This window comes from Leiobunum rupestre, chromosome 2, assembly GCF_980474605.1.
Source record: "Leiobunum rupestre chromosome 2, qqLeiRupe1.1.hap1, whole genome shotgun sequence".
NCBI classification, from domain to species: Eukaryota; Metazoa; Arthropoda; class Arachnida; order Opiliones; family Sclerosomatidae; genus Leiobunum; species Leiobunum rupestre.
The window spans coordinates 8686969-8701164 of NC_143385.1; the positions used below are offsets into that span (position 1 = coordinate 8686969).

At 43.5% G+C, this 14196-nt stretch overlaps 1 protein-coding gene across 1 annotated transcript; it reads left to right on the forward strand.

Moving 5' to 3' along the window:
- The first annotated feature begins 10858 nt into the window (after positions 1–10858).
- LOC149956024 (uncharacterized) lies at positions 10859–11884 on the forward strand. The gene is made up of 5 exons (XM_090166745.1): positions 10859–10939; positions 11005–11073; positions 11134–11226; positions 11700–11777; positions 11839–11884. Exons 1-5 carry the CDS (start codon positions 10911–10913, stop codon positions 11882–11884), a joined length of 315 nt encoding a protein of 104 aa, XP_090022871.1. The 5' UTR covers positions 10859–10910.
- The last annotated feature ends 2312 nt before the right edge of the window (positions 11885–14196 follow it).

The following is a 14196-nucleotide window of genomic DNA, read 5'->3' on the forward strand; positions in this document are numbered from 1 at the left end:
TTTGGTTCTTTTTAGTTGAGGGAAAAAATGTCACGAACGTGTTTCGTGGACTTCCGACGAGCTACTGCCCCGATTCTGCGTTTAACGGTCCTTTTTCTAGTTTTCCTCCTGCTCGTTGTTTTCTTCTTCTTGCTTCTCGTTTTAGTTCTCCTACGCTTTTTCCGCCCCGAACCGCTTTGTCCGGTTATCCCTTCTAGAGCTTCACCGAAACGTTTCCTAGCCGAAGATTTTATATTCTCACCCGCCACGGCGTCATTGAGAATTTTACTGCCGACCCCCAACGCTTGTTTTCCTATATACTTCGCCCCTCTAACTAAAAGAGGGGAGGCCCAGCGGAAGAGCCCCGAGAACAGACTTCCGAGACCGTGCCCTTTCTGATAAGCCGCTCCTTGATAGAAATTAGACCCCCCAGTTTGCGCTTGATTAAGATAATAATTTCTATAGGGACAGGACCCCCGCGCGTCGAGGACATCCGGCTTAGGCATCTTGTTTCCGTAGATGTAGTTTAACCGTCAGAGACCCGAAGGCAAATGGCGCCGGTTTCCCCTGAGGGTTCATTATATGTACTTGGATCGTGTCGAAATAGCGTTTGGAGACTCGCACGTAATGAGGCACGTCATAAATTTTCCCGACGTTATCTCCGAACGAGCCTTCTACGGGGACAATCCTAACGAGAGGAACGAGAGTGTCACCCACCATTTGATCTTCGACGATATTAGTATAAACGTAAAGTTGAGGGGGGATTTGAAAGCCTATAAGGGCCGGCCTAGCGCCCCGGTAACCCCTTTCCAAAGATTGAATCCCGGGATCGAAGCCCAATGTCATGGCTAGACCAAAATGAAATTGCACTAGTACGTTATGACGAAAGGGGCTTATTCGAACTCGGCGAGTGATCTCGTTAGATTGAAGAGACGTCTTCATATCTTTAATAATTTCGTTTATTATCTTAATTAAATGTTCGATGGAAGAATAGTATCCTATGGGTACCCTATAAACGTGGGAGGTCCCCCTGGGTCTTCTAGGCTGAGCCGCGCATTCGGCGATCTGAGCTTCACCCGTAAGAGTTTCTCCGTTTTTGGCGACATCGAAAATCTGCTCAGTTTTTTTCCCTTTCGGATTTTTTTTCCCCGGCGTGGTAATTTTAAATGTTATTCCCAAACTAGGTTGATCGGCTTGAGGCGGCTCTAGGTTTTTTTCGATGCTAGTCTCCGGTTCATTTTGCTTGACTTCGATTGGAGACGGGTTACATTCGACAGGAGGGATTTCGTCGACAACCATGAAAACGATAGTGTTTTGTCCCTCGAGGACGTTGAAGAACGCGCTAGTGTAATTTATCTCGGCTAGCCCGCACTCCCAAGACCCCGCCAATTCGACAGGTTTCGGTAACGCTGAGGTATAGGACGCCATCGTATTGTCGGCGTAAACCCGCATGCTAGCGTTTGAAGGTAATGTCAGATACATCTTTTTTCTTGACCCACGAGTTCGCGTTCGACGGATATCCTACGAAACTGACAAAGTATTCGACCTGATTTTTGCGTTTCCGAGACTTGAGAATTTTATCGATCTTGTATAGTCGAGGTTTAGCGACTAATTGCAGTTCTTCCTGATAGTAACGTCCCTTTATTCCCTCCCCCGTTAAATCTTCGATCGTGTAAAGGGGCGGGTATAAATTTACGAGGCGGGTGATTTTAAAGACTTCCTTTGACCAGGTACCGGGATAGGCTTTATCAAAGACCCCCCTGTATTTGCTGATACGACAAAAGTCACCGACTTTAAGTTTAGGTTGACGTCGGCTTTTCACGGGGATTTCCTTGTAAATTGTTTTAAATACTTTCAGAATATTATCCGGTTTCACGTCTAGAGGTGACATTTTTATAGTGGAATGTTTAGTGGTATTGTAGCTACGAATTAAATCAGGGAGGACGTCCAAGTATCGATAGGTGTTATTAGCAGTGAAATATTTATACATTTTAGCCTTTAGCGTACGATTTAGTCGCTCGACCATACACGCTTTGATTGTATCGTTTTCGCTAGTAAAGAATTTAACTTTTTTACTTTTAAGGAAATCCTGATATTTTTTCCCCGTGAACTCCCCCCCTTTATCGGTTTGAACTTTAAGAGGCGTGAGATCCTCGAATATTTTCTCGGTCGCGGCGATTACGTCTTCGGCTTTCTTACTTTTTAAAGGGACTGCCCACGCGCGTCGCGAGAATGTATCGATACATACTAGTAGGTAATTAAAGCCGGAATTGTGTTCGGAAATGTCTCTCATGTCCGCCAAGTCCATTTGAAACTGGTCGCCAATATTAGTGACAAAAACCTTGCTCCTTTTAAATTTCCGATAGGCGGTCTTATGTAACGTGTACGATTCTTGCTTCGTTAACCATTTTTCTACCGTTTCCCGGGGAATACCTCTGTCTTTCACGGCCTGATAAAGTTTTTCCAATCCGTCGAAACTCGCGGGATGTTTTGGATCGTAATAAAGTTTTTTCAAGACTGCCTCGGGGTTAGAAACTCTTCCCATATTGGTTGTTCCGTTTTCCTTTTTTTCGCGCCTCTATTGATAACCCCTTTCGATAAGTCCCGGGGTTTAAATTGGAGCGGAGTCCGAACGACCGATGCTTTTCTAGGTTTCGCCGAAAATGTAATTTTTTTCTTCTTTTTCACTCGCGGGATGGTTTTCTTGAATGATACCGTAGGCGTGAACAAGGCGTCGAACTCGTTCCAACCGGTGGGGGGAGGCGTTCGTTTTCTATTTATAGCCCCAACGGCGTAACTTACGAGCGTAGCGATATCTGACCCGGGCACGCGCGTTTGATCTATAAACAACTCGCCTTCACTCGACCACGAAACTTTATCGCCTAAGCTAATCAATCGGCTGATTAAGTCCTTCGCACTCGCTCTAAACTGAATCGGAACGAGATTTAAGAAGGCCGTGTCCTGCCCGGTTTCTTTTCTATTTTTTGGCTTCGTCGCTATATCCTTAATGTTTTGATATCGATGGAACATCTGCTCGAATAATTTAACTTTATCCCTAATGTCAAGATTGGAATTGAGTACGTCGGTCATGCTATTATTTAATTCATCCACGGAGGACCCTATCGGATGTGGAAACGAAAATTGAGGGGTATCTCGAGAGGGGATGAGAACATTTTTATTATTATTATTATTATTATTATTATTATTTTTTCCTAACGAGTCGAGGGGGACTAAGGCTAACTTTTGAGCGTACATTTTTTTATTTCCTTAAGAACGACCTAAAATCCCACTGAGGGCTGAAATAACGGTGGGGATGAGAATACTTAGAATCCCGTGACCTTTTTGAACTAAAATTAATTTCTTCTTACGCCAGGCTACTTTTTTAGAGGCTACCTGTCTAATGAATTTCTTTTGTTTAGCTAGTTTTCGTTTCTGACAAGGGTTTAACTTTAAATTCCCTTTCAAAGTATTATCGCAGCATTCAGCAATAGCATCAATTAAGGGTTTTTTAGCGTGATGGAGAATAGCGCGTCGTTGTTTAAAATTTGATCTACCTAGGGCCGAGAGAAAATCTTTGTGTCCGGCAACCAGGGCCGGCATTTTCGAACTGGATAGGGACTTCTTCCTCTCCGCTGACTTTATACTCCCTACTTTTTTTTCTTAGGGATATAGACCATTTCGGTTTCGTCGGGGAAAATATCCGTTCTTAAACGGAAGTCATCGGGGCACTCCTGCCTATTGTCGATAAGAATATAGCCGTGAGGGCGTTTGGTCGCCTCGAGATAGGCCTCGATAGCGAAGCGGTAATTGGCGCCTCTAAGTTGACGGAATAATATAGCGGGTTGAAGTTGGTCACGAGGGTTCTTGAACAAAACAATGTAATTCGCGTTCAGCGAAATTTCGCGCGCATCCTTTGTTTTTGGGAAAATGTTCTGGGTTATAAATACGAAGCTTATATTACGGTGGTGAACGCCTTTCGTGAAGAAAGCTCCGATTTGACCATTGTTCTCGTTCATTAAATCGTCGGCGATGAGGAGAATGTGTTCGCCTTCTTCACCAGGGTAATCATCGAGATTGGGGACTCCTTCTCGGAACACTACGGAGTCTTTTAAAGTGTCATAAAGTGTTTGCCACTCGCTATAATGCCAAAATATTTTTGTCGGCGGGGGGGAAATCATTTCATCTTTATTTTTTATAATTCGCGCCATCAAAACGGACTTCCCGCTACCGCTCGGCCCGCTCAGAAGAGCGGAGAAAGGACCATACAGCGGTAACATGCTTTTATTAAATGAGGTCTCTAAGTTAAACTACATCGATATTTAAGAAACAAACCGTTCGGGTAAAAATAAAAAATATGAGTTTAGCGGTGTTATTTACTTAATACTGATGCTGCCATTTTAAGTGGGACTTATCGTCTAATACGAGTTACATTATAGGTTAATAGTTTTAAAGCCATAACGACTTATCTTTCGAATATGATGGATAAAAACAGTTAATACCGAAACTTCGCGTATAAGGGTAATTAACCAATAATTCCTTTTACAGGCATTCTATAAACGGGTTATACCCGAATATTAGGATATGTTTTTTTCATTCTGAACTAGTCATTTTTTTAAATATTATTCTTTATATCCGAACGGTAATGTTTCGAAATTATCGATAACGCGTAATTTATTGACAACTGGCCTATATTTTTTAACTTGCTTTACAGTTACCACTGTATGATCATTTAACCGACAAATATGATGCGGGATTTCGATTTCTTTCTCGAGAGTGGGCGCGTCTACGTCGATTCCGAGCATCCCTTTCAACGAGTCCATAGAGATGGAATTTCTAGTGGAATAGTTCTGCCTGAGACCTTTAGCCTTGACGACCTCCTTAATTTCACCGGTATCGCGGTTGAGTACGCGGAAGGCGTAATTTTTCGGGCCGCCCGAGCAAAATTCGGTAATATGACAATTTGGACCAAATTCCGATAATTGATCCGTCATATCCCCAAGGAATGTTCCTTCCTGCACTAGCTTATTGCCATCGCGTGATCTATATATTAAACTATCAGTGTCGTGGTATAGTATACTATCCCCTAGAGCCTCTAGATGAGTATAGAGCCTCATTCGGGCAAAAGCGGTGGTATAACAGGCTAAAACTACGTTTACATGGGCCAAAGCCGGATCGATTTCCTTGAGGTGTTCCCATTTGACAAGCAACGTCTTATCGTTTATCGCCAAGACACTTTTCCTTTCGATATTCGGGTCATTAAATAGTTTAAAGAATTGTTCTCGATCCTTAATGATCTCGGTTTTTACGAGGTTATTCCGTTGTCCCCACTTACCGTAAAAACTATTTAACATTAACTTCGCGACGGCACGTTTACCGGGGTTTAACGCGATCTTCGTGGGATCGAGTTTAACGCCTTCGTGGTCCTCGAAATCCGAGACGTATTTGTTTTTTTCGTCGGGGGTTGTGATCCCCACTGGAAACCCCGAAGCCTCGGCCTTCATTTTGTACATGGTCTTGATGTAGTCCGAAAACAAGCCTCCCTCCTGGGTCTCCTTGTTATACTGCGTTGTTTGATAATGCCAAGCTTCGTACATTTCAAGCACTTTGTAACCTCTGGAAACGGCTAGTTTCAGTTCGTCGGAAACGAATGTCCCCACGAATGCCCGCTCGGGATCGGAATGAGGACACCGTCCTTGAAATCTTAGACGTGCACATGTACCACATAAAACGAAAAGAAGTCGCGAATTACAGTGCATGGGTAGGATAGGGTGAAAAAGTCTAGGAGGGGCGAGAACGCGGCACTGAATTAACCCGTCTAGCGAATCGAGATCTCGTAAATCATCAGCGTCTAGTAAAACTTTCGGGTGACCGACGGGTATTCTATCTAGAAGGTTGACAGTCGGGTAAAGTGAAAGCATGTCGACGTTAAACGCGCGTTCATCGCCTTTGGCCTTGTAGTAAAGGACTGTCGCGTTAACTCTCCCTCCGAAAAACGCGTCTCGAGGATTCAAGGGTGAAATTATCATGGCGCGTACTTTTTCGAAAAACGCCTTATCCTTCGCTTGACGGCGAAGTTGGTAAAAATCACATTCCCAGATCTCTATAACGTTTTTCTTAAGTTTCCGGAGTTGAGCAACGACCCTGACTGTTTGTTGGTACCTGAGGTTAAACGTTTGTGAGGGATCTGACCATAGAGGTCTGTCTCTTCCCACTACTTGACAGCGAACGCACCCATGAAAATAGCAGCCCTGGAACATGTAAACGTCATTTCCGTGAAGACCATCCACTTTAAATTTACCTACCATAGCCTCCCGCCCCCGCATAGCTGACACTATTCTTATACCCCTGCGTTTTTCTTCCCAGGCGAGCCATTCAAAAGCCGCGGTTGATTGTCGGTCCCTATTTCTCATACCTCCGGGGGGGAGTATCCCTATCGTGTCAGGAATGAGAAAGCGTTTCCTAAAGACGTAATTGCAGGCGCCAGGGAGTGTGATGGCAGCGCGGAAAGGGTCAGTGTCGCAGATTTCCATGAATTCACGTCTAAACGTTGCGCATCCCAGTCGGAGTATATTGACATCCGCCGTGCAATACGAAATCGCGTCTTTTAGAAAGTCAAAGTGACCGCCCGCGGCTATTTGCTCCCCGTGCCATTTAAGAAGGGCCGCTCTTTCCTTTACCCCTAGATAGTTAGCCCCGTACGCTTCGAGGGGCGGAAATTTATCCCCCTTCTCGGTCGAATAATTAGTGGTTACGGGGTCAGCGGGATCGAAATTATTTTCGACAAAATTAAACAAAAGGTGAGGGAATCTACCCTTATCCATGGAAGGCCCTAGTCCAAACGTCTTCCTAAACGCGGCGAGTCCCATGGGGATGAACGAATAGGAATCGAGAAAATTGAAATTAAAACAGTTAAAGAAGAGAATTTTAGTCCCGTTTACTATCACGAAGGGCACAAAGGTCTCGTCGATTGATAGAACCGCTTTGAAAACGAATTGGAGATCATAACATTTCGCGGCGTGAGCGAATAAGTAAATTTTTTTAATATCCGCTAAAGTTCTGATATAATCCACGAACTTTCCCACAACATTTCCTCCGTAAAATATTTTTTGTCGCGAGCTAAAGCGGATGCACACCTCGCAATCGAAGTTGGAGTCTCGCTCGTCGATGCACGCGGGGCATACAATTTGGGATATTAGAAGAAACGGCTCATGCTCGAACGCCCCCTTTTTATTTACGTGTTGTTTATTCTGAATCGACTCGATGTCATAAAACACAAACAAATACGAAGGGACGCCCCCTAGTGCTAATCTTCGTTTGGTCATGTCAGGCTCGGGGTGGTCTTTAATTCGTTGGACGAAGCAAAGGTGCGGATGCGGCGCGTGCTTTTTACAAATACGACAGAAAACTTCCGAACAAGAATGGATAGTTTCCCTAGAGCGATAGTCCACGTATTTGTAACAGTCTTTGCACACTTTAACCTGACTACAGAGGGAGGGAACCGATTCGCGATGGCTTTGGAAGCATTCCAGTCCCTGGAAGGAGCGAAAACAATCGGCGCATTTGACTAGCTCGCCGGAACATTTCTGATGTCTGAAACAGGATTTGCAGAAAATCGCGCATTTGTGACGTTCCAATTTATCGTATCCGACCAAGCAGACGGAGCAGGCATAATTAGTGGCGAAGAACGACGTCAATTTCGCGATTACGTCATAATGTTTCTGATTATAAATTAAATAAAGTTTATTTTCGGAGTTCCCCCCTTCCCCTTGGAATAAAACCCTAGGTCTGTCGTTATAAACCTCAAAAACGATTATTTGATAATCAGAGAGAATAAATTGGAAATGCACTAAACTCGTGAAAGCCCCGCATTCGCGTTTCGAAACGCCCGCCTCGACGCGTAACTCTTCGGCTTTTTCCCTTTGTTTTCGCGAAGAGGCCTTGTACAAAGCCTTATACTCCTGGAAATATTCTTTATTTCCGGGGTTTCGCCTTTTCTTTAAATACGCGATAGCAATAATTAATGCTCGCGGGAGACACAATGAGTCTTTGTTTTGGACTGAGATAAAACTTCTTTTATCGCGTATGTAATCGATATGCTTTTTAAGTCCGCGTCGCCTCAGAGATCCTCCGTGAGGTAATCTTACCACGTTTAACGTGAATAAAATTGGCGAGTTCCAGAAATCATCCCGCTCATCCAGATAGATCTCGCCTTCGAGTAAATCGAAAACATCACCGGGCTGGAGTTGCGATTTCTGGCGGAAAGAAATTTCGAGCACACGCGCCGGGAAAACTTCCGAGGTACATGAAATTTGAACTTGGTCGTCATCGAGAAGTTGATCGAAAATAAAGGTCACGAACTGCGTAATCCCGAGCTCTACATCCGCGGTGAAGCGCACTTCAACGTATCTTCCAACGAGATTGAATAGCGGGTATTCTTTCGTTCCATCTTGAATAATTTCAAAATTCGCGGGTAGTTCCAGCTGAAGACCCTGGCCATCTTGTTGAACGGGCGGAGCCTCGATGACTTGAAGCGGAAGTGGCGGGAGCTGTAGATGATCCCCTTCTTGAAGAGCAGGAAGGTCTTCGGGTTGGGGTGCTTGAAGAGGCTGAGCGATATCCGGTTGATTACCTCCAACTTGAATCGGGAGTGGTTGGTCGATCTCTAGTTCATCGAGTTGAAATGCTTGAGGCGGTGGAACGTCATCATAATCGTCCGCGGGGAGAGGCGATAAAAGAGGAGGAATATCTTCGCTCGAATACCAGTTAAATGATGAAATCGAACTTTCGCTATCCCACTTCAAGATTTTATGTGATGGCCCCGCTTGATCTAGAAAAGGATCCGGGTTCTTACGCGGTGAAGGCGAAAACACCGGGCATGGAGAATCGCCGCGAGAAAAAGCGTCTCTAATCAATATCGCGTTAGTGGAAGTCCCGGGAACCGCTAAATTAAGTGGTAGAAGCTGCGAGGAAGATCTCCTTTTTCTAGAAGGAATTAGGTTATTAACGCTTGAACCCTCGTGAAATTCCGCCGTAATATTTTTCAAGCCGAGAAAAGTATCTACTTCCGGATTTAAAATTTTATTTTCCTCCTTATTAAAATAGTTAGCGCCGTCGACGCCAGATGGCGATAGCGCTCCTATATTTGGCGAGGCAAGGAGCGACTCTCTCTTCTCCTCCTCGCGCGCGGAGGCTTCCGGGGAACCGCTCGATATAGCTAGGCCACGTGTCGCGGGGCTGTCAGCTGGGAGTTTTGACGTCTCGTTTAAAGGGAATTCCGCTAACCAATTTTCTTCTTCAGACGGTAAAAATAAGTCATCATTAAGCGAGTCTAAATTGTTTTCCGGGGCTCCCGTTTCATCATTGTTTTTAAAAATATTCGTTCCTTCAAGTTCAGCCCCGATTGTTTCTCTAATAATATCTTCTAGTAGGGAAGTCTTTGAGGGCTTAAGGTCTCGTGCTGAAGGACATTTATCGGGTGCGCTAGGGATAATATTTTCGAGGTCTACCGAATGTCCCCTGGTTTCGACTTTGCCGTTAATTAGTATTGCTTTTTCAGGCTGAGAAAATTGCGAGAATAGGCTGGAGTGCCCCCATTCTGGGCTTTTTTCCGGGGAAAGTCGAGTAATTTCTAGAGGAGGCGTCGCGGGACTCGACCTGATTAGTAAAGTTTTTTCAAATTGTGAATATTCCGGTGGGAGTGAAAAATCGTCCGTAAATGTTTCGGAATTCGTAATCTCTTTTTCGGGGTTATTTAATCCGGGTGATTTTTCCGAAGGGTTAAAACATTTTATGAATTTTATCTCGTCACTCGAAGCGGAAGAGCTCTCGTTATCTGATATCTTTTCAACCGGAGACATCCATAAATTATTTGAGAACGGGAAATCGGCGTCTAACGAAATGTCATCAACGGGGGCGGGGTTAACCGGTAATTCACGTGGTTGAGTGACCGCTGGATCGTTTGATTGGCTAGACCAATTGTAATCGAAGTCGACATATTCCTCGAATTCGTTTAATACGTCGCGTTGTTTCTCGCATTCAGCTAAGAAGGTCGGGGTTTTAATCTCGGATGGGACATTATCGATTAGCGATTCCAATTCTCTTAAATTATTACAATTTCGCGGGGCTAGAGGTATAAGTTTAAGGTAGTCAATAAGTTCAATAAAAACGCGTACCAATTCCAAATCTTTCAAACATTTAGGTAATTCACGCGGTAATTCGTGAGGGCAAAGGGTTAACGAAGTCAAAAAGTAAAAGAACCGGTATAAGAAATCAAGGCTTACCGGGCGTGTATCCGATTTAAAATCGCGGAGTGCGTTAAGGAAATCTAGTTCCATATTTTTCGGTTAAAAAATTTCGAATGGGACTTTTTAATCGGGTCCCGGGTCTATTTATGGTCTCGCTTTTAAGACCCCCCCTTCCCATCGGGGGATGGTATTCCAGACATGAAGGGGGGTGGAAAAATGAATCGTGTCTATCCAAGTCGTAATATTATTCAGGTATAATATTTCCCACGGTTTTTTGAAAAAACAAGGCCATTACTCACAATTTGAACCGCCCGTATTACGACCCTAAATTCATCGACAGCTTTTCTGATTCGTAAAATCTCGCTTTAGAAATAATAATCGTGACATTGTAAAAAAAATAACATTCCTGTCTTTTGTATTTTTCCCCGTCCGCTATAAAAATTCCTCCTTTTATTGAAAGTTAACCTTAAGTCGTAAACTCTCCGGTTGTATTCAATAACTCGGAGGCGATTTTATTTGGTGAGGAAAACTGTCTAGATTTCGTGACAATCTCTAGCGGTAAATTAAGCGTGGGTCCAATGAAACTCCTTAGAGGGTTACCCCTAGAGGTCATCCGGGTTTCAACCCCGCCCCTTAAAATGACCGGTATATTTACCGATAGTCAGAACAAGTCCAGGAAAAAAAAATATGGCCTCCGGGAATTCCCGAAAACGCTGGTAAGTTTTTTTCAAATTTTATTTCACTTGGTTATTTTAATTCTAACTTTTTAAATTTTATCTAGTCGTTCACTCTCTTCATCATCCTCCAATTCCTCCTCTATGGAAGAGCTGGAGGCTCTTACCTCTATTTCGTGAGTTTTTTGATATTTTATATATTTTCGTTATTGTAATTTATATTTTTTTTTACCTAGTTATTCACCTGCAAGCCCCGTTCCGGGTTTTTCTCAATGGAACGACAACATTCTCCTTCCTTCGTCACCTGATGTGGTGATAATTTCTCCCGAGTAGGTTTTTTAAAAAATCTTTAACCCCTTTTTTAAAAAAATATCCTAAATCATTTTGTTTTTCTAAAGCCCGCTTTCATCATCTTCATCTCCCTCATCGCCTCCGCTGGCTCTTTCACCACCACCGGCACTCCTTGCTCTCCCCGCCGTTATTCCGGGCGACCACCGTTATGTGGCGTCTTTAATCTCCTTGGCCGCCGTGTTACGCGGTGCATTTAATGCGACACGTAACATGGGCGACTCTCTTAGGCTTTTTTCGGTTGATCACCATGATTCGCCTTCCCTTCAAGCCACCGCTCTGGACTTCCAGGAGGTGGTCGATCTTGCCTGGGCGGCCCAGAACGCCGCGATTGCCCATGTCACCTCGGTGGTAGCGGGCGATTTCGCCGAGACAGCGTTCGCGGCTGATTTGGGGTAATTGATTTTAATTTTCAGATATAAATTAAGGGTTCTAACATTTTTTTCGAAATCAGTTTAATCGCGCCGCCGCCCATCCCTAATTTTCTCATCGACCCAGAAGTCGCCGTTCCTTCTCCCCCAATTATACCTTCGTAAGTTCGTTTTTTAGAAAAAGTATATTTTTTTAAAAAACTAAATGTTTTTTTTTTACAGCTCTGACCTCCTCAATTCACCGCCTGTTTCGCCTCCCTGGATTTAAAAAACTTTATATTTTCTTGTAAATTTTTATAAAATGTTTTCAATAAAAAATATTTTTTCGAAAAAAGTGTCTTTTTAAATAATTCCTAGTAAGCTTATTTTTTGACATCTATTTCCACCATTTTACTCCTTTCTATGGAAAAAAGTCGGGTATTGTCCCCTCGCCGTTTGGCCCGCGGCAGTTTCTACTTGCAGGTGTGGGTGATTCAACCCCTGCGGGCACTCCCCTTCTCTCGACTTGCTCATTGTCATCTTTTTTTGACCGCGAGTGCTAGAATTCTCTGGCTTCATTTCCAAAAATGTCATCGCAAGACGAGGAGCTAGAGTCAATGTAAGCTAAAATTTGGCCTATTTTTTATTTTACATTTCTTAAAAAATGATTTTCGTTAGCCCCAGAGAAGCCGGAGCGCAATCCGCGGGGAATGTCACCCCCCCTCCCCCCATTCCGGCGGCAGTGTAAGTTGAAATTGGTCAAATTTCTTTTACAATTCTTTAAAAAATATGTAAATATCATAGCCCCGCTGGAGGTCGAGGACGCCTTGAAATTATTCGAGGTTGGGTGGCGCGTGGCCATTTTAATGCCCCCATCGCAGAAGCGTGAGTCGCATTTGGTCTAATTTTTCTACATTTCTTAAAAAATATGATTTTCATTAGTCCAAGACCACCCCCGCAAATTCCGGGGTACGGGCGGGGGATGCTACAACGTCCTCGTTGCGTAAGAAGAAATTTAACTAATCTAAATAAAAAAAATAATAATATTTCTTTAGCCTACCGCCGCGTTACCTGATGTGGTCGTGGACACGATACCACCCCCGGTGGTCCTGGACGCGGTACCACCCCCGCGAATTCCAGGGTACAGACGTGGCCGCCCCGTCCCGGGGTACGGGCATGGTCGCCCCGTGCCGGGGTACGGGCGTGCCCGTCCCGTCATCCCCGACCCGTAAGTTACTATCCTTTTAAAATTTCGGTTATTTTTTTTAATATATTTTTATCGCTAGCGGGTGTCAACTCCCCATTGGGCGGGGAATCTTTCAATATCGTCGTTGCGTAAGAAGAAATTTAACTAATCTAAAATAATAATATTAATAATAATGAAAATGATATTTCTTTAGCCTACCGCGGAGTTACCCGACGTCGTCCTCGACGCGGTCCAGGCCATTCTAGCCGCGGCGCTGGCCGAGAGGGCGCATTAATGTCATGAGTATGTCTTACTTTTTAATCGGTGCTCCGGAAATTTTATTAAAACCTATTTCTTTTTTTCCAGGTAAATTTTTAAAAAAATCAAATACTCGTTCTTATTCCACCTATAATTTTTTTTGATACAATGAGTGATGGAAGGGTAAAAAAGAAGCCCCCTAATATAGTTAGAAACCCCTTTAGTACTTATACTAGCTTCTTTTTTTGAAATTTCAGTAGTATATTTCGGAATTTACTAAAAAATCTTGCCCGGGCGCGATATATTTTTTTCCCCGGGGTGCATGAGTCATCCGAGAGATATTAATACCGGGGGGAGCTCCCGGGTTTGCGTCATTTCGTATTCGGGTTTCGAAGCGTTAAGATGTCTTACGATTTGGGTAGCAGGAAACAAGATGCTAACTTTCAGCGGAAAATCAATTTTCGCTGGCGTTTAGGAAAAAATTCGTGTCTATCAATTGGCTTAAAAGGTGAGGACCTGGAAATATTCTTTTTCAACGACGTTACTTTCCAATCCTCGATATGCCTCCCGCCTGTAGCTTTTAATAAGATGTATCAAAATTGGTATCTCATTGAATCACATACTAGAGAAGTTGAGAAAAATAAATTTAGTCTCGAGCTTGCCAAAATTGGGGGTCGTACTTTTGAACTTTTAGCTAGTAAAGGAAACGTTACTCTTTTGGCTTATAAAAGTTTCGGGAAAAAAGAGGAATTCCAACTTGGGGAAGCGGGTATCCTAGCTTTAAATTTATGTATCCACGCCGTCGACAAAAATTTGACTGAAATTGAGAAGGAGAGGCCCTGTATTGAAGCGATGTTCGAAGTTCTCAAACTTCACGTTCAACGAGTTGCCGGCTACCCTGACAGCGAAGATTTTGAAGAGATCCATTTCGGTCAAGGAGATTCTGATATATTTCCAGACGTAATGCGTAAATTTGGTTGTTATTCGAGTCCGTTCAATATTATAAGCGATTATACTAATCTAATTGAGAGGCGTAACCTGTCATCTGCTCTTCAAGCGTATAACTTGTTCTTCTTGTGTTTTACTCAGTTACCTAGCCTTTTGTATTATCAAAATTAAAAAATTAAAAAAATATATGTCTTGTTATTCAACTAATA

What these genes read in the sequence shown, in the direction of transcription:
- LOC149956024 (XM_090166745.1), top strand. Translation starts at nt 10,911, where the DNA reads ATGGCCTCCGGGAATTCCCGAAAACGCTG. An exon ending in GAGGCTCTTACCTCTATTTC is followed by an intron (nt 11,074 to 11,133) that starts GTGAGTTTTTTG and finishes TTTTTTACCTAG; the next exon opens with TTATTCACCTGCAAGCCCCG. An exon ending in GTGGTGATAATTTCTCCCGA is followed by an intron (nt 11,227 to 11,699) that starts GTAGGTTTTTTA and finishes TTTCGAAATCAG; the next exon opens with TTTAATCGCGCCGCCGCCCA.